Source organism: Sinohyriopsis cumingii, chromosome 4 (assembly GCF_028554795.1).
Source record: "Sinohyriopsis cumingii isolate HCF-2022 chromosome 4, ASM2855479v2, whole genome shotgun sequence".
NCBI lineage: Eukaryota > Metazoa > Mollusca > Bivalvia > Unionida > Unionidae > Sinohyriopsis > Sinohyriopsis cumingii.
In genome coordinates this window covers 38212404-38237911 of record NC_142964.1, presented here as the reverse complement: position 1 = coordinate 38237911, position 25508 = coordinate 38212404, and the positions used below count along the sequence as shown (strand labels likewise).

The window sequence follows — 25508 nt, the reverse complement described above, 5'->3', positions numbered from 1 at the left end:
ATAGGAATTTTTGGGGTGAAAACCCCATGTTACTATGACTACTCCAGAGAAGCAGTGATAACATGAGTTTCAGGAAAACTCACTGATGTATGATCATCCATTCAAAAGGAGCAGTAATAACAACATTTTCTAGATGGCCACTGTGGTAGCTATACTGGTTGTCCAAGTGGCCCCATTTTCAATCAGGACCATCTAGAATATGGAGTGACTGTGTTTGGAAAGTTTCTTGGCAATGTTCCAAGTAGCTTAAGAGTACATATAGTAGTGGTAACACTTGTTCTAATTGATGGGCAGACAATGAGCAAAAGACCATCCCATAAGCTCTTCTGGTCTATGGCCAGTATAGCTAAAATTAGAAAATAACATTATTTTTTTAAGACTGTACACAATCCTACATTTCATACTGCACTACTTAATTTGCCTAAACACAACTGCATGTGTCTGAAGATATTTGCTCAATGACATTTGCATTGGATCAAATACTGCACACTAATAGCAACAAAAAAACTCCACATCTCTCTGGTACCTTTCCCAACCCATAACAGAAAGACTGACCAGCAGAAGCCATCAAATAATCACAAAGATAGTTCTGTTTTTGTATCACTAGATTACAGGTCCATACAACAGAAACCCTCAATTAGCTAGTGGTATGAACTTAATATTGTTAAAATTCTGCATTAAAACACAACACAGACTCCACTGGTATTTTGCTAAGGCTTGCTCCAACTAACAATAACAAATAACAGAGAGGTCAAGGCAACAACTAGATTTGTATCTGAAAGACATAATATTCATTTATGTGCAGGAAATGCACAATCAACCACTCCAATGTCAATACTTTCAGGGCTGTTCCATTTACAGACCTGCCAACCCTGATGAGTCTGTCCCAGTAAGGCAGTTGATTTTTTTCTTTAAGATTGACCAGCTTTCGGTAAGGTGTAACAAAATATCAATAACTGCTATTGTAAAGATGGAAAACATAATTAAAAGCTTGACGCATCGACAACAAAATTATGTTCAACTAAAAAATTTGTAAAGTACGCACAGACTTTATTTACCACTAGTACAGTTGCACAAACTCTAGTTCCAAACCCTATGCAGCTCAATGGCTTGTTGCTATCTCTCAACTTAACATAATTCTTTGGAAATTCTTTTCCATTTCACATGATGATGGCAATCATATCTCCCACCATGAGACATACTCAAATTGGCATGCAATGTCCAATAAATGTAATTGTGTCCTTTCCAGCTTTTATTCACAAGAATCTGAATACTCCTTTTTATTCTTCTGTGTTGATTATTAACATGTTTCAAAAGTTTATTTTCCCTTTCGTCTTAAACATGTATTGCTTTGTGGATGCCACGTTTAAAAATTCTATAATCAACAGTTTGATCATGCAGACGCCTCGCATGAAAAAATAAGTGCAGTTTAAAATGTCTGGGGTACTGCGGTAAAGTTAGTCTGGTTCCCTGACTAATTTTACAAATTCTAAGATGAAACCCGGATCCAAATAAAACACGGATGAACCAAATTTCTGGAGTTTTTGGCAACAAACATTTTTCTGTAGTTTTCGCCAGTATGCCATAAGTCCGTATTTTAAGGGTAATTTTCTTAAGACTTATGGCAAAATTGTAAGAGTTGGCAGGTCTGCATTAAAACATAACTTGTACCTAGAGAAAGCAGTGTTTTCAAATTATATGCTAGGGATTTCTGGTTACTTAAAGAGTTCATAAGAAAATGATACAAAATTCTTAACTGCATCAATGGGTGACAACTCCACATTAAACTGCCTTGACAGGGTCTCAAGTATATTTTATTGGAAGAGCACTCAGTACCTTAATTAAAGGTAACTTTAGTAGTAGTAGTAGATGAGCTATGAAACTCAATAATGTATTATGCAGTCAGTGCTAGAATTGGTATGAACATTAACCATATACAACAGGCCTTTCACATTCTAACACTTCTGAATCAATGAGAAAAATACCCAAAAATATTATTAAAAACAAATGACCTTAAAAATGGCAACACACTAATTTTCTGATATTGGATTCACATGATATGTTCTGCAGTGCTTTGGATCAACCATTCTTTCAGTTGTTACTATGGCAGGCAGATGTTTAGCACTCACACTTATGGATGAGGTATGCTTTGTGAAAAATATTTCAATAGCATTAACAAAATTGAAAAATGTTTATACTGCACCAGAATTAACCAAGAGATTTTAGTGTCACTCGTGCCTTTAATATATATATATACATACATACATATATATATATATATATATATATATATATATATATATATATATATATATATATATATATATATGGGATTTGTTTTCCTTGTTACTCAGACATTGACATTTCTTGCTACTGTGATCAAATTTGAAAGGCCTATGTACATACATCCTTGTAGTTTTCTGAGTCTTCTTCTAACTCACCTGTGCGAGAAAGCCTCTGCACTTTTGGGATGTTTAGAGAGAATAAGAGCACCAAACTTTAGCTCTTCCAACACTGTTATGTCACCCGCTTCAATCAGCTCCTTCCTGTATAAATAAAACATGTTGCTCAATGGAATGTGGTTTTTCATCTATGAATATTATTATCATAATGTTACTTTCTGCAAAGGCAGGAGAAACAGGTGCAATCCTGGTATATAAGGGTAATAATAAATATATGAATTTGCAACAATATTTCATGTGAAAACAGCAACAAATACAAATTATCAAATTAATGATTTACAACTAAAAATGTGCTCCTGGAACTCTGATGCCTCATAAAAGAACCTATAGTAAACACAAAATTTCATCAAGGTGTGATAGATGGATGAATGGATATGATGGGGCATAAAATCTAATCAACAAAAGACCTAAAATTTACATCGGTACCAATGTCTTACCATTCATTGCTGAGTCAATAAAATGTAAATGAACCAAACATTCATGTTGTGAAGCACAGGTACAGAATTACCATTAAAGTCAGAAAAAGGCCTAGACCAGCCTTCTGAATGACTGCTACCTGCAGTTTGATACTGATGTTTGACTATATGACTTTATATAAAAGATAAGCAATATTATGTTACAACACTTTAAACCAAAAAATATATTGTAGCATTGCGTGATCATAATTGGCACTTTGCAACTGTTGTTAAAGATAGCATACATGGTCTGTGATTACAGTGTTAACCAACTTGTGTTATAGGTCTATTTTACTTAAGTTACATACAGTCAGACATTGAATAACCATATTTGTTACAATATCATAAATGGACTGTAATAAAGTGTCTATTTAAATTAAAACACTTCCAACAATATCAGTGCACTGTAAGGAGCACTCATTACATCAGTTCTAATGGAAGATTAATTTTTTGGGGCATTCCATGTGCAATGAACTCTACTATAATCAATGGCAGTAATCATTATTTCAAATTCCCTTGTAAGTAATACTGTATTCCAAGACCCAAACAGTATTTTGTGTGTTTCATGAAATAATGGGTAATACGTCTTCTCTAATATTTTAAATCTCCACAACCTAAAATAAATTGGAAAACACAACTGAGTGACATAATTCTTTGTGTTCTGCAGTTCAAGTGTTGTCCATTGGCATTCTTTCTTGATAATCACATTAATATTTACACTTAATCATTTCATAAGTATGGTCTTAACTTTCACCATTGAGCCACATACATGCCATAACTTAACTCAAATGAACAAAACAGAATGTCAAAGACACTATAACTTTAGTCAAAAACCACTCTCACCCTGTGCACAGATGATCCTAATTGTTGCTAATGTTCATTAAATTACTGAAATTTAAGTTGACATACGGTAAAAGTTGGCCCTGTAATGTAACAAAGTTGACATCCAGTAAAAGTTGGCTAAGCATTGTAACAAGATTCACAAAAGCTTCTGGTGACAGTGGCATGAGTGCTTAATCAGTGCTTTCTATGTCTTCAGAGAGTGGGTCATCAGTTTTTTTAATAAGATCTCATCATGTGAATCATCACAGTCTTGTGGATCTCGATCCTATTGACAAAATGTGTCTCCCACTGTACCCGAGTCTGATCTCAGCATAACAATGTGGGGAAGCTGTATATTACTGTCATCATAATGGGATACTCTAAAAATAGAATGAGACATCAGAAGTTTCACTTCGTCATGGCTTTTGTGGGTTTTACTAACTTGTTTGCAAGAATCATTGTCTCTGCAGTCTTTTGATTGCTTTCATGGTTTGAGCTTGATAAAGGTAAAAAACAGATGTTAGCCATCCCTGTACAACTACTGAACTTCTACAGGAAGCTTAGCTGCCCTTACATATGTAAATGACTTGTGCAGAATGCAGAGATTAAAAGACTCCTTTCATTTAGCAACAATTTGTGACTCCTTGGGTACAATTTGAGAATCCATTTGATTCTCAACCACTAATCTTGAAAGTGCATACAATCAAGTTGTAGTGGACTGCTACCCTACTAAATGTGGACTTTATGCATTTAAAGTTATGAACTGTTGGATTGTGCAGTGTTACAGCTACTGTTGAGAGTCAGAAAACTCATTCTTCATGGTCTTCACTAGAAACACTAAAATACTTCTATGACATGACTGTGATTGCAAATGCAATAAGTCTGATGACTTAAAAAGCAGCAGCAGAAGAGTTTAACAACATATCAGCACAATAATGGTCATAAGGTGCAGATTAAAAATAACAGTTCTACAATGAAAGAGCTGGTCTTAAAGTGTTTCTCCTAATGAATAAAATATTTTCATGAAAGGTGTCATTTCTGGGATACATACAGTTTCCAACAAAGGAATCTCTACTAATCCAAAGAAAACAAAGGCTGTCCACAATTCCCCCAACCCAAGAACATGTCAAATTAATTGTTTTCTAGATCGTTGTTTAGATTTATCAAAAATTTGGCCTCAACAAGGAAACATCTGATAAACTGACAGAAAAACAAGCACAGTTTCACTCAGTGGAAAAGAGTCATGCCACGTTTGTACAGTTAAAGACAACACTTACATCTGCTCCAATCACTTTCATTACTTTTCATATGGAGTTAATTATAAGTACTAATCATGGTCATGACAGGGATGTTGGGATTTAAGAACACAAAGAAACCAACAACTATTACTCGACTGAAATTCTCAGTGACCATGATTTCAAAATAACTGATAGTACTGGCAAACACAGCTAAATTCTGACAGTTTAACAAGAAGGCCTTGTGAGGATGTAATTATTGTGAACAACATGAATTTACTGGTGCAATCTGCAAGAAAACCATGTGAAACATGTAATTGCTGTGAACAAGAATTGACTGTTGCAATCTATATGAAAACTATGTGAGACATGTAGCTACTGTGAATAACAAGAAATGACTCAAGTAATCTGTATGAAAATCATGTGAAACATGTAATTACTGTGAACAAGAACTGGCAGAGACTGTTAGAAAACCAAATGAAACATGTAATTACTGTGAAAAACAAGAATTTAGACTGGTGCAATCTGTATAAAAACCATGTGAGACATATAGTTACTGTGAATAGCAAGAACTGACTCAAGTAATCTGTATGAAAATCATGTGAAACATGTAATTACTGTGAATAACAAGAAATGACCCAAGTAATCTGTATGAAAATCATGTGAAACATGTAATTACTGTGACCAACAAGAACTGGCTCAAGTAATCTGTATGAAAATCATGTGAAACATGTAATTACTGTGAACAACAAGAACTGACTGGTGCAATCTGTATGAAAACCACGTGAGACATGTAGTTCCTGTGAATAACAAGAACTGACTTGAGTAATCTTGTGAAAATCATGTGAAACATGTAATTACTGTGAACAACAAGATTTGACTGGTGCAATCTGTATGAAAACCATGAGACATGTAGTTACTGTGAATAACAAGAAATGACTAGAGTAATCTGTATGAAAATCATGAGATACATCTAATTACTGTGACCAACAAGAACTGGCAGAGACTGTCTGTAAGAAAACCAAATGAAACGTAATTACTGTGAACAACAAGAATTGACTGGTGCAATCTGTATGAAAACCATGTGAGACATGTAGTTCCTGTGAATAACAAGAACTGACTTGAGTATTCTGTATGAAAATCATGTGAAACATGTAATTACTGTGAACAACAAGAACTAACAGAGACTGTCTGTAAGAAAACTATGTAAAACATGTAATTACTGTGAACAACAAGAACTGACAGAGACTGTAAGAAAACCAAGTGAAACATGTAATTACTGTGAACAACAAGAATTGACTGGTGCAATCTGTACGAAAACAATGTGAGACATGTAGTTACTCTGAATAACAAGAAATGACTTGAATAATCTGCATGAAAATCATGTGAAACATATTTACTTTGAACAACAAGAAGTGACAGAGACTGTCTGTAAGAAAACCAAGTGAAACATGTAATTGCTGTGAACATGAACTGACAGTGACTGCCTGTAATAAAACCATGTGAAACATGTAATTACTGTGAAAAAGAAGAATTGACTGTTGCAATCTGTATGAAAACCATGTGAGACATGTAGTTACTGTGAATAACAAGAACTGAATTAAGTAATCTGTATGAAAATCATGTGAAACATAATTACTGTTACCAACAAGAACTGGCAGAGACTGTAAGAAAACCATGTGAAACATGTAATTACTGTTAACAACAAAATTTGACTGGTGCAATATGTATGAAAACCATGTGAGACATGTAGTTTCTGTGAACAACAAAATTTAACTGGTGCAATCTGTATGAAAACCATGTGAGACATGTAGTTACTGTAAATATCAAGAAATGACTTGAGTAATCTGTATGAAAATCCTGTGAAACATGTAATTACTGTGAACAACAAGAATTGACTGGTGCAATCTGTATGAAAACCATGTGAGACATGCAGTTACTCTGAATAACAAGAAATGACTTGATTAGTCTGTATGAAAATCATGTGAAACATGTAATTATTGTGAACAACAAGAACTGACAGACTGTCTGTAAGAAAACCAAGTGAGACATGTAGTTACTGTGAATAACAAGAATTGACTAGAGTAATCTGTATGAAAATCACATGAAATATGTAATTACTGTGAACAACAAGAACTGACAGAGACTGTCTGTAAGGAAACCATGTGAAGCATGTAATTACTGTGAACAACAACTGACTGGTGCAGTCTGTATGAAAACCATGTGAGACATGTAGTTACTGTGATTAACAAGAACTGACTTGAGTAATCTGTAAGAAAATCATGTGATACATGTAATTACTGTCACCAACAAGAACTGGCAGAGACTGTCTGCAAGAAAACCAAGTGAAACATGTAATTACTGTGAACAACAAGAATTGACTGGTGCAATCTGTATGAAAACCATGTGAGACATGTAGTTACTGTGAACAAGAATTGACAGAGGCAGTCTTTAAGAAAAATGTCAGCTGTAAGATTACTGTGAACAACAAGAACTGATAGGTGCAGACTGTAAGAAGACCATGTGAGACATATAATTACTGTGAATAACAAGAATTGACAGAGGCAGTCTGTAATCCTAAGGAGTGTTATCCAGTGATTGATAAATTCTCAATACATGTAACTACAAGAAGCCAGTTTAATCTTTAATCAATTACAAAGAAATGCACAACTCAAGCTATAGTAAAGCAACTGTTACAGTTCATTAGTGAAAAAGTGAAAAACAGAACAGAAAAAATGCCACAGTAGCTAGTATGATAAAATAACCAAAGAAGGGATTACATTAAGATTCAAGATGAAACTCTACTGGATTCACATCCAGTTTAGTTGGAAAACATTTTGTAGTTAAAGATAGCACTTTATACAGAAAATGGTGGGAAGATGAAACAATGGCATTAACTGATAACTTTATTCAAATATCATTCTCACTCTGTGCACAATTTATCTTTATTGCTGAATGTGTTCACCAAACTGTGAAACTTAAATAACTCTGTGTTTGATGACTAAAATTACAATTTGACATTGCACTGAAGCAAAGCCTGGTTTGCTTTAGCTACAAGTAAAGTTGTTTGCTGCATTTAAGATTCTGAGGTAGATTCAGCTGTTTGTCATTCAAGGTTGAATTTTTTTCTTTCCTCATTTGTAACAGCCAAGTTCGTAGCATTTGTTCATGGCAGTAATTATCACAAAACCACTTCTAATGAAGTCAAACATCCTGGGGTGAATGTTGCAAGATGCATATGATGAAGTCTCAACCATGTTCTGTAAAGTGCTTTATTTCTGTTCTTGCTACAGATGTATAAAAAATAACAAGGACTGACCGAATCTTACCTAATGTTCCAGGCAGTATAGCATTCTGGGTTCACCAGTAACACAGCCCGACTCATGTTAATAAGCTCAATGGGCTCTGAAACAAACCAGGTACACAAATGTTAGAATAAATTGGCGAGGTACATGATTATCAGTATAAACTGGCCTGGTATATGATTAGCAGTATCAAAAGACCCAACATGATTTACAGAATTAGCAGACCAGGCACATGATCTGCAGTACACCCAATTACTAAACACATGAGGATTTATTTTGTACACCATAAAAAAAATACATGAATCCCAGAAATGTTTGAGAATCTGCTTGTGACTCCCCAATGTAGCAAAAACATAGGCCAATAGCATTGTCTCTTGCCAATGTAGCAAAAACATAGTGCCAATAGCATTGTCTCTTGCCAATGTAGCAAAAACATAGTGCCAATAGCATTGTCTCTTGCCAATGTAGCAAAAACATAGTGCCAATAGCATTGTCTCTTGCCAATGTAGCAAAAACATAGTGCCAATAGCATTGTCTCTTGCCAATGTAGCAAAAACATAGTGCCAATAGCATTGTCTCTTGCCAATGTAGCAAAAACATAGTGCCAATAGCATTGTCTCTTGATCAGACTCTCAGTCCTGAAATCCTAAGAAAACTCCAGACCAAGCATATAAGTATCAGCACAGCAGGCACACCATTAGTAGTTTAAACAAACCAGACATATGATTCAACCCAGGCACATAAATGGAGGTATAAATAGACTAGGCACAGAATTCATAGTATAACAACCCAGGCATATAAAGGCAGTATAAATAGACTAGAAATAGGATTAACAGTACAAAATGACCAGACACATTGTTATCAGCATCAACAGAATAGAAACATAATCAGCAATAGAAAATGAGCAGACATCTGGTTACCAATTTAAAAAGACAAGATGCACGATTAGCATTGTAAACTATAAAAAGACCAGAAGCATTCTCAATTGTATAAACAAGACCAGGCATATAATAAGAAGTATTAAATGGTGAAGCACATGACTGAATGTATAAACTGACCATGGTTAGGATCATAGTGGATTATTTCTCAACATGGTTAGAACCATACTGATTACTACTGAGTATGAAAACAAATTCCACAATTTAAAAACATAATTAACTATGATCTTTCTCTGAAAACAATAAGACCCATTCCACAAATTTAAAAACACAACCGACTATAATCTTTCTCTGAAAAATATAAGACCCATTCCACAAATTTAAAACTCCAAAGAACAATGATCCTTCTCTGAAAACAATAGGATCCATTCTACAAATCACAAATTTAAAGACCCAATTAAAAATGATCCTTTCCTGAAAACAATAACACCCCTTCCACAAACCACGAATTTATGTCATATATTGCAAAAGCAATGAAACTTAATTTAAAAAAAAAAAATTTAATTCACAGTATTTGAGTTGGGGAAAAAAATAAAGAAATATGTCCAGATCTCATCAGCAAAACCTAACTGCTGTTGAGTGCTTTCAAATACATCATCATGTAGCTACTTTTGAATTCAAATCAATTCAATCCAGAGGCTTGCAGTGCAAACACATAATTAATATCAAACACTGGCAACATATGTCATGTTCATAATTTTCTATAAATAGGGATAAAATTATTACTTGGTGTTTTATATGAGTGAATGAGAATGTTCCATCCTATCTACTACCATTCCATCATTGCTTTATTGCTTTATCAAATTCTATTCAATTATATACAGTTGTGGAAAATATGTTGACTTGTGAAGCATTTGTGAACTGTTAAATCACAATGGTTCAAAGATGTACATTTTCTATTATGTCTTTGTCTCAGAAACAACCTGCCATCAATGATCACTCCAATCCCCAGATTTAACAGATTCCACAGAAACAGAAAGTTTGTAATAATTCTGTGAAAAGTGAGAATAAATCTGCTAAAGTTGTAAGAAAATTTAAGGATGAGTAGCAAATTGAATTTTCATGGATTAATATGTTGTGAAAGATGATATGGTGTAATGATGCTGAAAAATCAAACCTTTTTGCCACCGATGGCAGTTCCAGTCTTCAGAAATAAAGGAAAGAATAATTATGTTTAATATACCATACATACAGTCATAACTAATTAGAATAAAGAAACATTTATACAAAACAATCAGTAATGGCAGGTCTCTCTCATTGTCTGCTTGTTTGTTTCTTACAAAATGCTATAAAATAATTTCTTCTTATTCAACCCAACAGATTGGGGGCATGAAACCTGAACAGTTTACTCCATGAATAGACACTTCTTAGAATGTATTCAGGTATTTATGTGACCCCAGGTCATTAGGTCAATATTGTGGCTAAGTTAAGCACATGAAATAACAACTGCATCAATGATGCTTACCACCGAATACTTCCAAGAGCACAACTATAATGAATAAGTAGGAAATGTTAGAATGCATAAAGACATAAGTTGCCAAAATATTCTATCTTTGAAGAACAAGTAGCAACGAAATTAATGGATTTGCTATACATCGAAATAAGGTACCATTCACCAAGATAAGGAACATCATTTTAGTTTGCTGAACATGCAGCCATTTCCTTTAAAAATTTCAACATTAAACATTATTTGTGGTATTTTACATGTTTTGTTTAGTTTAAACATAATTATGCAAAAGGGTTCTGGCTACAAGTTCTCACAACATTAGATAAACCCTTCCCCATCCAATAAAGTGGTACAATTCAAACATAACAAGCAGCAAAAGAAAACAAACAAATAAGATGTGCTAATAAATGGACAAAAATTTGAAATCTTTCATTTAACAACGAACATGAAGTCCAAGAACAACTAGTCTCGTTTTCTAACTCACTAACTTATTTTTATTCTTATCATGATGAAGTTAATAATTAATGCACACAACGCAGCTTGAAAACAGCATCTTGACTGCCAATATTACGGTAAGAAGTGAAAAACTGAAGTAATGTCTCTGAATTTATATAGATTAGTATAGTTATTTATTGACTGTGTTGTTTATACCATACCAAGTAACATAATAATAATAATAATATCATCATCATGACACAATTACTGAAGGTATGCAGTACATGTTCGTCTGTAACTACTCATGGAAAAATTTAAATGCATTCAATTAAAGATTAATGGAATATAAACAATACCAGTATCATTAATAGTTACTGCACATAAAGTCCATTCACATGTAAGAACATGTATTATAAATGATTCAAGTAAGAATGCAAATAGGCAGATGAATTACATTATATGAATATATCATGAAAATTGAATTTAGTAATCATTATGCAAGCTATTTCAGCGCTATGTAACTATGTTGTTACTTTGTTCTTTTCTCTTTTGCATGTTAGCATGAGTGGCGGTATCTTCACAGTCTGATTTTAATTATACTGAAGTGAATGATGTTGTGTGTTGTTCTTTTGTTTGTTTGCCAAACTGCTTAGCTTTGTTTTCCATAATAACACAGGAGGATCTTATTAAGAATAGTCTATTATGAACAATCCCAGCTATAAGCTTATGACAGTCAAAAATGAATAACTATTGAGACTTCAATTTTGATTCTGGTGATTTTCATTTTAACTTGAGAGCTGATGGGGTCAAGGGTCAAATAACTCTTTAATATTTAAATCTATTGAGATCCCTGTAAATATACACAGAGAGCCGTCCAGAAATCCTGTATTTGCTAGCATGTCTGGCAGATCAGAGGTTTTAAATAGTGCATACTCAGATCAACTGTACATCAAATATAGGATATCTCAAACATCTTTATATCAAATTGTCTTCTACTGGTTTATCCATTACACTGTCAAATAAACACATTAAAAACAAAGTAAAATTAAAGCATCACCAGGTCTAGTTTACACGTTGTTTCCTTATTTGATAATGAAAGGCATCACCAACAAAGTTTAACTCAAAGGTGACTAGGTCAAGTTTATACATTATTTCTTTCTCTTGCAATCAATACAGGTGTCACTGACTAGACTTGTTTTGTCATTACATTGGTTCCCCTCTTATACATGTGTGTGTGTGTGTGTGTGTGCTTGCGTGTGTAACAACAATTGTAGGAGCCATGAGATACCACAAAACATGTTTATGCATAGTAATTCTGATGGAACCATCATGTAAATAACTTCATATACTCATGAGAATTACAAGTTTTTTTATTGCGTTATACTACTATAGTCTTCCCTAACAGCTTACTGATAGACTAATTTTATGAATACTGAATAGTCCAACTCATCAAATCTGTGCTCTATGAATATAAAAAACCAAGACTTCATGAACCTGACACACTAGGTAATACTGCATAAGAAAAATCAAAGGCATATGATGGAAGAACTACTATCAAGAAAGCTGAGAAGGTCAGATTACAGTTCTGTCCCATTCCAACAAGTTACTGGACCTGTTGCAAACCAAGCACACTGTTTTGTTCCTGTAAAGGTAAAGAGATATTATCAAGCATCCTTGCTCTCCATTCATTCATAATCAAATTAAAATAAAATATATTTAATTTTGATGGGTAACACCAAAATTAACCTGACCTGTCAAAACAATAGTTTGTTTATGTGATTCCACTTGGATAGCATTGAAAGCTAATGCAAAAGAATTCAATAAAGTTTCACAGCCTACCTGTTTCTCCATGCTGATACTTATATGTGCATGGCTGTATGTATGCATATGTGTGTGTGTGAGAGAGGTTACCTAGAAACTGTACAGGAGGCCCCTTGTTTCTCCAGGCTAGTACAGTGTGATAGGCATACTGGTAGAGAACCTTCACACTCCAAGTCTCCAGCCCCAGTTTGTGGTCCACCAGAATGATAGGACTCTTGTTCTGCTTCGGTTCCAACACTGGGAGAAAGTCATACTCATCACTGGAAAGAACAAATTTCCAATACAATCATGAGTTAGACCTATTTGAAAAATTTTCAACACAAAGCTAATTGATTAGATCAATATTCCATCAATATCTGCTCCATGGAGCTCAATTTAATGATGATAATTAAAAATTCAGTAACAAACCCTGCTCCTAAAAGTACATAAACAATTCCTGTAAGTGACTGATTGATCACTAAATTCACTTTCAAATGAATTAATAAATCCCATGCAACACCTCATGAAAACTGAAAACTCATGAATCATAAACAAATTATGGTCATCAGCCTGAGGAAAAAAAATCATCATCTGGCCCGTCTTTTGGAGGCTCTTAGCTTTTCCATTCTTAAAGAACTGGCCCTGCTTAAAAATTGTAAAACCACAAAATCTATCCACTGCACAGGCAAAGTCAGTGACAAAAGCAGTAACAGATGCCAAGTCAGTGACAAAAGCAGTAACAAATCTATGACATACACAGTAATATGTGCCAAATCAGTGACAAGAGCAGTGATGGATGTCATGCAAGTGAAAAGAGAAATAACAGATGCCAAATCAGTGACAAGGGTGGTAACAGGTGCCAAATCAGTGACAAGATCAGTAACAGGTGTCAAATCAGTGACAAGAGCAGTAAAAGATGCCAAATCAGTGACAATAGCAGTAACAGGTATCAAATCATTGACAAGATCCGTAACACATGCTAAATCAGCGACAGGAGCAGTAACAGATGCCAAATCAGTAATGAGAGCAGTAACAAATGCCAAATCAGTAACACATGCAGTAACAGGTGCCAAATCAGTGACAAAAGCAGTAACAGGTGCCAAATCAGTAGCAAGGGCAGTAACAGGTGCCTAATCAGTGACAAGAGCAAAGAGATGTTTATATGCTTATAAGACCATCCACTGAGCTCCTTTGGTCTATGACCAGTAGAGCTAAAACATGAGCTGGAGGCATTGACCTAGATCCCAAGTCAAAATCCTCTGACATGGATTTAGATAATGATGTCCAGTGCACTCCCTAGAAGAATAAAGGAATTGTGTTAGCTTTTGCTGTTGTGGGTTTGATACCATTCTGCAGTACCTGATGGCCTATACATGGTGGCCAGTAAAAATATTGGAGGAGGAACCCAAGATAACCCTGGGATGATTCACTGACCCATGGCCAGCTCCTGACAAGTTGTTCACAGACCCAGATTGGCCAAACTCAAACCTACACAGACAGAGGTGAATGGTCAGTTAGTGGTAAGGTAATCACTTTAGACCACATGGTCACTGCGGACCCAACTGTGTTTGTAAAGTGGACAACTGTCATACAACTGTAGATATGGTCACTGAACTCATGTACAATTCTGTTCAACTGTCTATGTAATTAGAAGAGGTGCAATTTTGTTTTGTACACAATGTTCATAAAGTAATCTTTTTCTACTTCTAAACTATTATTCTGCACTGGTGAAAATAATCTGATGATTTTCACTAGTGTTGATTAACTTTAACAAAATCTAAAACTTTGGAGAATTTCTTTTTACATGCTATCATTTAATTATATTTATCTTCCTGATTCTGTTCTGTTTTGCCTCAAGTGGTACAAGATTGTGCACATGTACTTTACAATGGGTAAGAAATTAGCTTGTACACCCTATAAGTCAGGTAATGTCAGAGTAAAGAAATTGTATCAAAGATTCTTTACAACAATGCCTGTTCACCGTTATTTGATTTAATTAATAAAGGACAAATACAGGACTTTTCACACTCCACAGATCCAAGGTAATTTGCATCATTTATTTTTGTTATGTCCACTTATCTGTTAAATACACCAGAAAAGGAGCATACTGACACATCCATCACCCAATAAAGTGTTTCAAAGGAAATGCCTACTTCTAGGGGCCCTTTTCATACATGTATGAAAGTAACCACAAGGTGTCTAATTTCAGAATTCTGTATACAGATGCTTTAGTTAATAACCTTTCAAAACAATATAACATACACAAAATAAAAATATGGGGACAAACCAATCTTATTCTCCAGCTGTAGAAATCTTAAGTTTTCTTAATTCCTTTTTTTGCACCTCATTCATTAATTGCTTATTCAAACAAGGTAAAGATTCAGAAATTTTTTGCACAAACTTTTGCAAGAGGTCATGCCAGTTCATATACACAAATGTTAGAAATGTGTAATTCACGTGTCAGTAGATAAGCTGCAGACGGCCCATTTTAATTTTTAGACATAACAAAAATATTTAAATATTACAATAGAGTAATTTTCATTCAGAAGTTTGCTGCTTAACTTACTATTATAAACACTATGTGACTGCATTTTTAGCCAATGTCTAAACTTTCGGCATGATGTTTAAGAATCAAAATTGCAATAACATTTTAAAAGCACTTTTTAAAAGAATTCTTGTGTATGCATAAAGATCTAGAAATATATGTTAACTATAATATTATTCATAGAAAAATAGGTTAATTATAACATCATTTGTTTTGTTTATTTAATTTGTATCATTTGCTCACTTTTTTCTTAATGATTATATATTATATATATTTGTATTTTGGACTTGATCCTGTCCAATTACACTGTGTATCTGACTTGGGACACTGATTTGTAAACAACAACAGAATACATAGCTAGGTATTTCCTCATGGTTGTGGATTAAATATTAGGATTATTATCATTGTATGTAATCATGTTCATCTGAGTCTAGGATACTGGAATTTCCCCATGATAAACCTGGTCTACCTGATACCTGCCATGATCTTTTTTATAATCTTAGTAATAGATCTTGTCTTGTTGACAACTTAGACTGTTCTAGAAATGAACTATTGACCGACATTCTGGTTCTATTGTGTATCTTAGCTTTTGTATAATGTTGTTAACTTGAGAAATTATTCATAAGAATCAATCCTTATTGTTGAGTCAGTATTTTTATTTGGGTGGAATTATTTATTCAAATTATCATTTACTGGAAATACGAAGTGCTCATCAATAATATTCTTGGAAAGAAACATGAGTTTGGAATTATAGTGAATTCAGACAAGAACATTTTTGGATTATATTATTGTGATACACAAAAGACTCTTAGCACATTGCCACAACCCAGGTTATTGGCACATTAACCAGGGATGGCGCTGGCTTTAAAAAAGCTGTTGCTAAAAAAAACTCAATATTTTGTTGCCAATTTTCAAAAAACGTCACCATTTTTATAATACAGTACTATCTGTTTATCTCAACAGCCTCGGGATCCAGTGCAATATTGTTGACAAGAGAGGATCTTTAAATAAGATGAGGGGCTGAAAATAAATTGGAATTACACATACAAGTGAAATTTTTATGAGATAACCTGTTGTCAGTGACTAGGATCTACGCAGAGAAAAAAATGCAAATTTTCATTAAATGAAGACAACTAGTCTGAATTACACTTGTATATTGACAACTTACATTTGTGAAGTACACTCCACAATGTGTTAAATAATATACATGCATGTGAAAAATCCATAAATTTGAGTATTCGATTACATGTTAGAAAATGCATGCATCAGTTAAATCCCATTAGAAAACACAACTAAAATGTATATATAAAAAACGGTGGTCCTCATTTGATCTATATCCCATTGTCAACAAAAATGTTTCCTTAAACAATTCATTCTGATATTTATTATCCTAGTAGCACATGGCTGTATAGTTGTTTATATGCTACATGTACATGTACTTAAATTGGCCTAGATTTTGGTCAGCCAGAGACAACTACCATGATGCCCAGGCTACCATGGGGATGAAGCTATTCATAGGGAAATGAAAACGTGAACAAATTAAAAAGTTTAACATTCTTGCGAGATGACCCACCTTCATTTAACTCAACAGCCAGATATACATTGTTTCAAAACACTGCAACTTTAATTCGGTTTTTAACCACCATTGGTAGCAATTGTAAGCATGAACTTTTTTGTTGCAAACAGGAAAATCTCAAGGCACAATAAATATGTTCCAATCACTATAAAAATGTAACAATGCTTTTATTTAAGTTTGGTGCCAACTTTCTTCTATCAAAGGTCTTCAGCTTGCTTTGATAAAGGTTCATGTGTTATTGAAGACGCCCTCTGAAAGACCAAACAAATGCCCATTTGTTATTGGTGCAACAAAATCAAATGTAAAACATTGATGGAGACAGAATTTTGTTTCATTTGCTTAGTATATATACAGAACAATCAGTGCTTCAAAGGTAATCAGTTTTCTTTGAAGTTTCAACAAAACTATTTTTTCTGGTACATTTTTCAACAAGGAAAAAAACTGACATCATCTGGTAGATTGTACGCATTCTTGTTCCTGATTTCAGACTCAGTGGTTGATTATAGCTAGTCAAGCAGCATGACTATTTGTGTTATATTACAGCACAGAGTACTAAGGCCAGACATCAGTATAAGCGGATTATGATATAATAACACCATGCTAGGGTGGTTTGTCAATATAAACAATGGATTTGTTTATGTAACAATAGATTCCAATGCAATTTTATATCCGAGTTTGCGGCTTCCAGTCATGGTGCCTTTAAATTTGTCAACTCCAAACCCAAAACTGTATATAGAATTTTTTACAGCCAAAAATATTGTCTCCATAAAGATCACCAGACGGTACATTTTGTCTCCAATAAGGAAAAAAAAATCGCAATTTGCAACATTGGCAAGCCCAGCGCATTCCCTGATTATTAAGTTTGAGACTACTGGCATAACAACCCATTCAATATTGGAATTTAATTGGAATACCACTGGGTTTCATTTGGAACTTCTTTATACATTTGGACTTGGAATAAAACTTTAGGGTCACTGGTCACCTATATTGTACAAATGTGATATTATTGTACACATAAAAAAAAACATTTGTTATGTATTCGCACCACATAAATGTTTAATTAGACTTAAAAATCCACTTTATTCAATGAAAAAATTATTTGTAATCTCTGTAAACAATAGGTAGTTTCCAATTGCCAGAAATGGATATGACGTACATTTATCCCTTCTATTCAACATAGCCATTCAAATGTTTAATTTCCCCACATAAATGTCTATGTAATATATCTTAGATCATGTTTCTATACAGCAAATATAGTGCACTGTGTTGTATATGGATGTATCCAATAGAGTGATGATGGGACAAAAGGATTCATTCTTTTTCCTAAAGACCCTGTTTACTACAAAAAGGTGGACTGAAGCCATGGGATCGAATTGAGTGAGGGATGGGAAAGTCCTAAATCCTCCTAAATCCAGTAGAAAGCTCTATGGTGCAACTGAGAAGTGGGATAGAAAGACCATAAGTAAAATATATCAAACAAAGGATCACCGTACAGTAATGTTACTGCAGAATGAGATGTAAAATATTAATGTGTAAAATAATCATAATACTTTCTGAACGTGCTGAGTGTAGACTTTGATCAAACTCTTTATTTAGCATTATTATAACAAATATGAATCCAAAAGGAAATATGAGGTACTACTCTGAGACATTTATCATTTATCGGTGTACAAGCCTGTAGAATCAGCCATTTATATATATATATATATATATATATATATAAATATTGCTTAAGCTTGCCAACAGAATATCAAATACAAAGGTTATTTTATTACAAAGCATGCCAACCCCGGAAACTGACTTTGGATTGTTTTAAGTGTACAGATTTTTTAAATTAAATCGGGTGACATACGTAAGCCAACTTTGGGTTCTTTTAAGTGTGCTGATTTCTTTCTTTTTTTTTTACAAAGACAACCGATATAGGAAAGTCAGCACTGATTCTTTTTTTACCTGTATTAATGGGAATTTTGAAAATAAACTGAATAATGGAACAGTTTTGAAATCGACACAATCTAGTGTGTCATGCACGCATATCAATATAAGGCTGAGCATTAAATTAGTTTCAATAGTTTCATCTAAATGTTTCCTATCCAGGGCCTCCACTACGCTTCTCATTTGGCAACAAATGTAAAAGAATTTCGAAAGTGGCACTATTTTTCACTGACTGGCAAATGTTGCTGGTAACAAAAGTCTTTTAAGTAAATTTTTAATTTTTCATTGATATAAGTGACTCAAACCACTTAATAGCTGTGTTTACTATCTGCGGCAGTCAGTGGATCATGTCAGTAGATGATGAATAAAATGAAGCAATTAAATGTGATTAGCAGGAAATAAGGAATGACTGGGGGTTATACTCTATTGTTCAACATTTGGCAAAAATATTCTTTGTCATTTGTATGTGTTGTTAATTTATATTGTTTTCAAAATGTGAGTATGAGATGCACTTAGGACTGCTCAATGTTTTATGGATTATTTACTTAGATAACAGGTTGTTGTGGTCTTAACTGAGTAACATAGGATGCCGCTATAAGGATGCCAGTCATTGAATGTAGAGGGCCAGAGTCACTGATATTAATCAAAAATGAAAAATTTACTTTATAAAACAAGTCTGTATCAAACACAAAGAATATGGCTAATCTAACTCTGAAAAACAAAAATTTATATCCAGCTGCATCAGAGGCAGCTACCAGGTTACGTGTTGCCCGTATTTCTAATAAAGACTGTGAAAGGGGATTCAGTTGCCAGAATCTGATCAAAACAAACTTATGAATTCTATGGGTATATCTACTCTGAAAAATTTAATTAGAACTTATATTGATGGGCTCAGTGTTGATAATTTTGATTTCAGGAAGGCATTTAAGAAATAGTCTGGGAAAAAAATGAGGCAGATATTGATGAAGTGTCAGTGACATTGTTCATGAAGACTAAACAGCATTTTGTATTATCAGTTATAAAGAACATTCTTATTCATTCTTGCTTTTCATATGCTATACATTGAACTTCACATGGATATAATGATATTTTTATATTTATAAATAATTATTCTTGTACTCTGAAATGTAATAAAAATGTAAAAGCTGTTTTATGATCATGTTTATATAGATTAAAAATGTGGCCAATATAATATTAAGCATATATTTAAGTCCCTGCATCATGACATAACATGGCTCCTTTGGCTGAAAAGTGTCTCCAAATTTTTTAATTTGGCAAATTTCATGGCAAAAAGAAAAATACTTCCCAGGGAGGCACTGCTATCCATAGTTTATAGTGCTTTATTTTTCGCCAGCAAGAAGCATGTACTTCGTCTTGTGGGGATAAATGTAAGTCATTTCTGGTTGGCATCCTCAATAGGTGGGAAATCATAGGTAAGGGGAAGTAACAGCATTTTATACTTCTATTTCAAGTAACTAAATTACTATTTATTCTTTACACTTGATAAAAATAATTATTTTCTTTTTGTGTGAGTATAACTACTTTTAATCATGTAACGCAAATATGATGTAAAAAGAAAAATGTTCAAGTAATGCTAGGGACCTTTAAGGACTGTTTGGGATTTAATTCACAATACTCTTTTTAAAATTTTCACTTGTATTCAAGGGAAATAAATTATTTGTTAACTTTTACAAAACTTATTGGTTTTTGCTCTTTTCTGTTACTAAGTTATGGACCATAGATTCATAATAAATTTATTGAAACATGCTACACAGCTTGCAACACATGCTAAAATATCTTACTTTAGGTCAATAGTGACTTTCTGTAGATTACTGTAAGATAGAGACAATAGATTCAATACTGGGATAACCTTTCTATTCATCTAATGTATGCCAATGTTTACAAATTTTCATTTCAATACATTGGTGTATGCAACAATTAATTGCTTAAATTCATGGAAACATGCAATACTGTGGTACACATTATAAATATCACTCTGTATTATCACAAGTATCTGCTGCAATCATACTAAAGTATTCATACACCCTCTTCTTTGTTTGTACCCCTTTATCAATTGTAAAAATAAAAGGCATCAATGATATCAAATATAAAATTTTAAATTTAAAAATAAAAAAAACAGTACTTTCATTCATCAATTTATAAATCCTAACCTGATTGTTGCCATGGGGTCCCAAACACTGTCAGCTTTTTGGCGTTTCATATCATACAGAAGTTCTTTGGTAACATGGCCGCCATATTTACATGGGCGAGTCTACGTTTTCAAGTAACAGATGTGATGTAGAGAACCGTCTCTGATTATCTCAATAGTTCCGTAAATTTTGGAATTAAATATCTTTGAACACATGTATATAAGAGTTCCTTTGTTTTATTTGTTCAATTTGTTCTGGAAGTATTAAAATTAGACATTGTAAATACTAGACGCAGACGAAACTTTTGGTTTTTACAGAAACAGATATACGAGCCCCTGTTGGGTGAACCAAGTCTATGTGGTAATTATTCTGAGACAATAGTAAGTTTAAACTAGTGGCATGGCAACGTAAATTTGAATTACATAAAAATTCAAGCAAAATTTCACACACAAATGAATAATGGCGACAAGTTCACCCGATTTAAAGAAAGAAAAACAAAACATTGGCAATGTTGGCAACTGAGCGTGTGTGCTCTCCGTTTGTGGTTACCATAACTGGCGAAAATTATAAAGCGTATATCCTATTCTCAACTTGTATACTTCCTCTTTGGAATCATTTCTACATACATGTCTGGATCTTTTCTGAAAACGTTACTTAAATCTGAAAGTAGCCGAGCCCCTCTTTTGTCAGACGCCATTTTGTCTATTTTGTTATATCACGTGATATTTTGTAGGGTCTTGCCTATTAGAAGAACTGAAACTTGAACAACACCGTTTCTGAACGAGCTCAAATACAAATAACTTCATGTAAATGCCGATTAATATATCATTTTCCACTGACATACCTGTAACTGAGATTCAGTTAATTCAAGTCGTTATTCATATATATAAAAAAATATGGACATGCTAAAATATGACAAAATGGAAAATTGCTGCATATTTCAGTAACGTTCCTAATAAAAGTAAACAATACATTTTTCAGTATATGTTGTTTATCAGACATAAGTATGCATATCAACGTTGTACCTTAGCGGAGCTGTCAAAGAGGCATTTTATGTTCCTCTGTCCACATAAAAATTGAAGATATGAGGATTTATTTGATATATGGGGACATTTGGGGTGTGAAAATATCCCTTGGAATCGCACGATGTGCAACACTGCATATAAAAACAACCTTATGGATTTCATAACTCTGTCGGATCTGTGTGCAATGTTAAATACTAGCTTGTAGATATGATATGGTAGTGTTACTCGTGGCGATAAGGATATGTCCTTAGTGTATTAATTTCGCTAGAAGGTGGATAGCGACATAATACACTCTTATTTGTGATATTGGGGTATTCTTTTTACGTGTAGATTGATTTTGCAATATTTTATGCGAACCTTGTCATGAAAGTTCGGAATTATTATTTAGAGTGGATTACCAGTTTCTCACATATTTACCCATTAATTCTGACCCCCACCCCCATTTCACATTTATATAAGAGCGTTAGTTTTAAGAGTGCTTTAAAAAGTTTATTATAAACACGCGGTGCGGAGGAGCACATGAAAATGGCATGTTAACTTTAAAGAGAACTTTTGAATAATTCATATCTTCCTGTCTAAAATTTACCGTTTCTGTTGACAATGCTTCTTTCAGGTGTGTGTGTGTGTGTGTGTGTGTGTCCCTATGATGCTTTGCCATTTTCTTACATTACTGTGAATTTCAACGGCCTGTTGAAATATGTATCTACGAGAAAGATGCAGTTACAAATAAAATTAAGTTGACAAATAAACAGATATACTTGAATATTAATAATAATCTTAAGTATAAACACCCACATTTGTCTTTTTCTTTGTGTCCCAGATGCCAAACAATAAGTCGCGAGTTCGAAACTCGCGGCGGTACACCCAACTTGTTTAACTTGTTTGTATTTTTATCTTCAAATTTTGATTAATCTCTCTCATTCCAATTGTATATGGTTTCTGATACATTTTTAAAAATCCCCGTCTCTAATAGGTAGTATGCAAATTTTCTTCGTTCTTTTGTAATTACGAATGTTTTCCACAGATACTTTATTTCGTATTATCCTAGCGCTTAATGGCCATTACAAGCAATTACCAAGATATATCTTAAATTAATCAAACACAACCCTAAAAAATAAATATAAAAAGGCGACATATTTTCACGTTATGCTTGTAACGCTGCCTTTCTTTTTAAGTAAATACAATGCATATACCATAATAGTTTGGAAATTAAAAGAAGAAAAAGGATCTTGGCAGATCCAGTAATAAGTCTGTAGCTAACAAATCACTAAGCAATGAATTAAACCTAAATAACCAAACATCCGGCACAAAAGTAGTGAATGGGGCCACTTTAGCGACAATGGGAATTAGCATTAAAAACCACCCTGGGCCACTTTGGCGACAATGGGAAATTTAACATTACGTAAACCCCTGGGCCACTTTAGCGACAATTGGAAATTAACATGGGAATATATTTTGGGTCTGTTGAGCGACAAGGGAAATTTAACATGGGAGAAAAAGAAAAGAAATTCTAGGGACAAGGGGAATTTAACATGGGATTTTTTTTTTGTTTTTTTTTTTAAAAATAAAAAAATATAAAAAAGGGGTAGGCAATTGAAAGTCTCTCTTTTCGAGAGATGTGGGTGGCCCTGAAAAGGGCCTTTGGGTTTCTTCTTCTTTAACTAACTCCTTAACTTCTTTATCGATCCCCTTATTTTTTCCATCATTCCTTTCTTCTTCTTCTTCTTTTCTGTTTCCGGTATCCAGTCCGGGTGACCCATGGCTCGGACCTTCTGTTGGATTTTCATCCAGTTAGCGTTCAGTTTCTCTAGTTCTTCCTTTTTCTTTCTATTTTCTTCTTCTTTCCTATCTTTTGCCCACCTGTCCTTGATTTTCTGCACTTCTTCATCTATCACCTTTCTCATCTTTTCTTCCCCTTTTTTCAATTGTTCAACACTCCTTTTGACAAAGGGCCACTCTGACCTTTGTTCTATCTCTTCCAAGAACCTTCTTACTTCTTTTACCTTCTCCATGGCCTCTTTTATTGTCCCCACTCTGACATAAGGGGGATTTATCAGACCTCTCAATCTCTTCACTTCTTCTTCAATTAATCCCTCTATCATCTCCCTGGCTAATTTTAGTTCGTTCACGTAGTGCAGACTTGTTCTTACCCTCCAATCTCTTTCATTCCTTTCAACTCCATATTCCCCATCCACCATCCAAAAATAAACATGCCTTAAATCATTAAACAGTTGTGACACCTCCATCTTCGTTTTGGTTATTCCGTATAATGGTTCTAACATTGAACCTTGTAGGTTCTTATAATTAAAGCGCGGACGTGAAGGAAAACATCCCCCTACTTTCTCATTTCATATAATATACTATCCACATAAGTGAAGCAGCAATTAACAAACCCCAAATCTACTATCCACACACGCAAAGCATAATAATGAAACCCAATAATCTCCTATCCACACAAACGTACGTGAGCGCTTACAAACACACACACACACACACACACGCGCGCGCGCGCGCGGAAAAAAGAGTCAGTGTTTATATTCACACTACTCTACATACACACATTGGCAAATCGATTACTATTTCTTTTCTAAATGTTTGGGGTAGCCCTGAAAAGGGCTGTTTTTTTTTTAAACTCCAGTGACACCTGGTTAATGATGGCACCTTCCAGGCCTGGCACCACACACACATCTTCTTCCCCAGTCTCCTTTTACTTTTTTTCTTGAGAGCGCAGAGGGAGGATGATTGGCTTCAGCACCCCAATCCTTTGTCTCTGGTATCTTGTAAGCCATCCTCTCTCCTATTTTCTTTTCCTCCTCTTCCCTGTGTCTTCTCTCCTCCTCTTCCTTCTTTATTCTTTCCTCTTCTACTATGGCCTCCGCAGCCAGTTCATTTACTATGCGCCTGGCATATTCCAGGTGCATCTGGAGTTCTAGCAGTTTCACAATCCTTGTATTCATTGTCTTGCTGTTAACAGGTCGACGATGGTTAGCCCAACTGACGATCAGTTTTCAAGTTATACTAAAAGCGCGGACGTGAAGGAAAACATCCCCCTAAAACAAAATTTATATTACCTAGATCATGACCAAACAACGCGCGACTTAAAAGAAACACTCACTGACTTTTTTATACTATCTATCACTATTTTAAAAAAATTTCATTAAACAAATAATATACTATCCACATAAGCAAAGCAGTCAAATCAAACTCCAAATCTACTCTCCAGGCACGTCAAACAGCAAAAAACATGTTGTTGTTGTTGTTGTTAGTTGGATTATAGTGGTTTTCGTTCTTTTGAACATGTACCACTTGTTTATTCACGCACTGCGTGATTTTTAATTACTCCTGGGGGAAGGAAAAGGAGCCTCATCCCCCAGGCTTTTA

At 34.1% G+C, this 25508-nt stretch overlaps 1 protein-coding gene across 2 annotated transcripts in view; it reads right to left on the bottom strand.

The window, feature by feature from the left end:
- The window catches only part of LOC149800948 (protein prenyltransferase alpha subunit repeat-containing protein 1-like), a 40943-nt gene extending 19119 nt beyond the window's left edge, over positions 1 to 21824 (bottom strand). Inside the window, exons 1-4 of one of the 2 annotated variants that reach the window (XM_089955023.1) lie at positions 21729 to 21824; positions 13011 to 13180; positions 8304 to 8379; positions 2442 to 2546 (exon numbers count right to left, since the gene is read on the bottom strand). In XM_089955023.1, the coding sequence (XP_089811149.1) occupies positions 2442 to 2546; positions 8304 to 8379; positions 13011 to 13180; positions 21729 to 21799 (422 nt within the window). In that variant the 5' untranslated portion in view covers positions 21800 to 21824. Of the gene's footprint in view, positions 1 to 2441; positions 2547 to 8303; positions 8380 to 13010; positions 13181 to 21123; positions 21682 to 21728 lie in introns of those variants that run through there. The other variant, XM_089955024.1, reaches the window with a different exon arrangement.
- Between the last annotated feature and the right edge of the window lie 3684 nt (positions 21825 to 25508).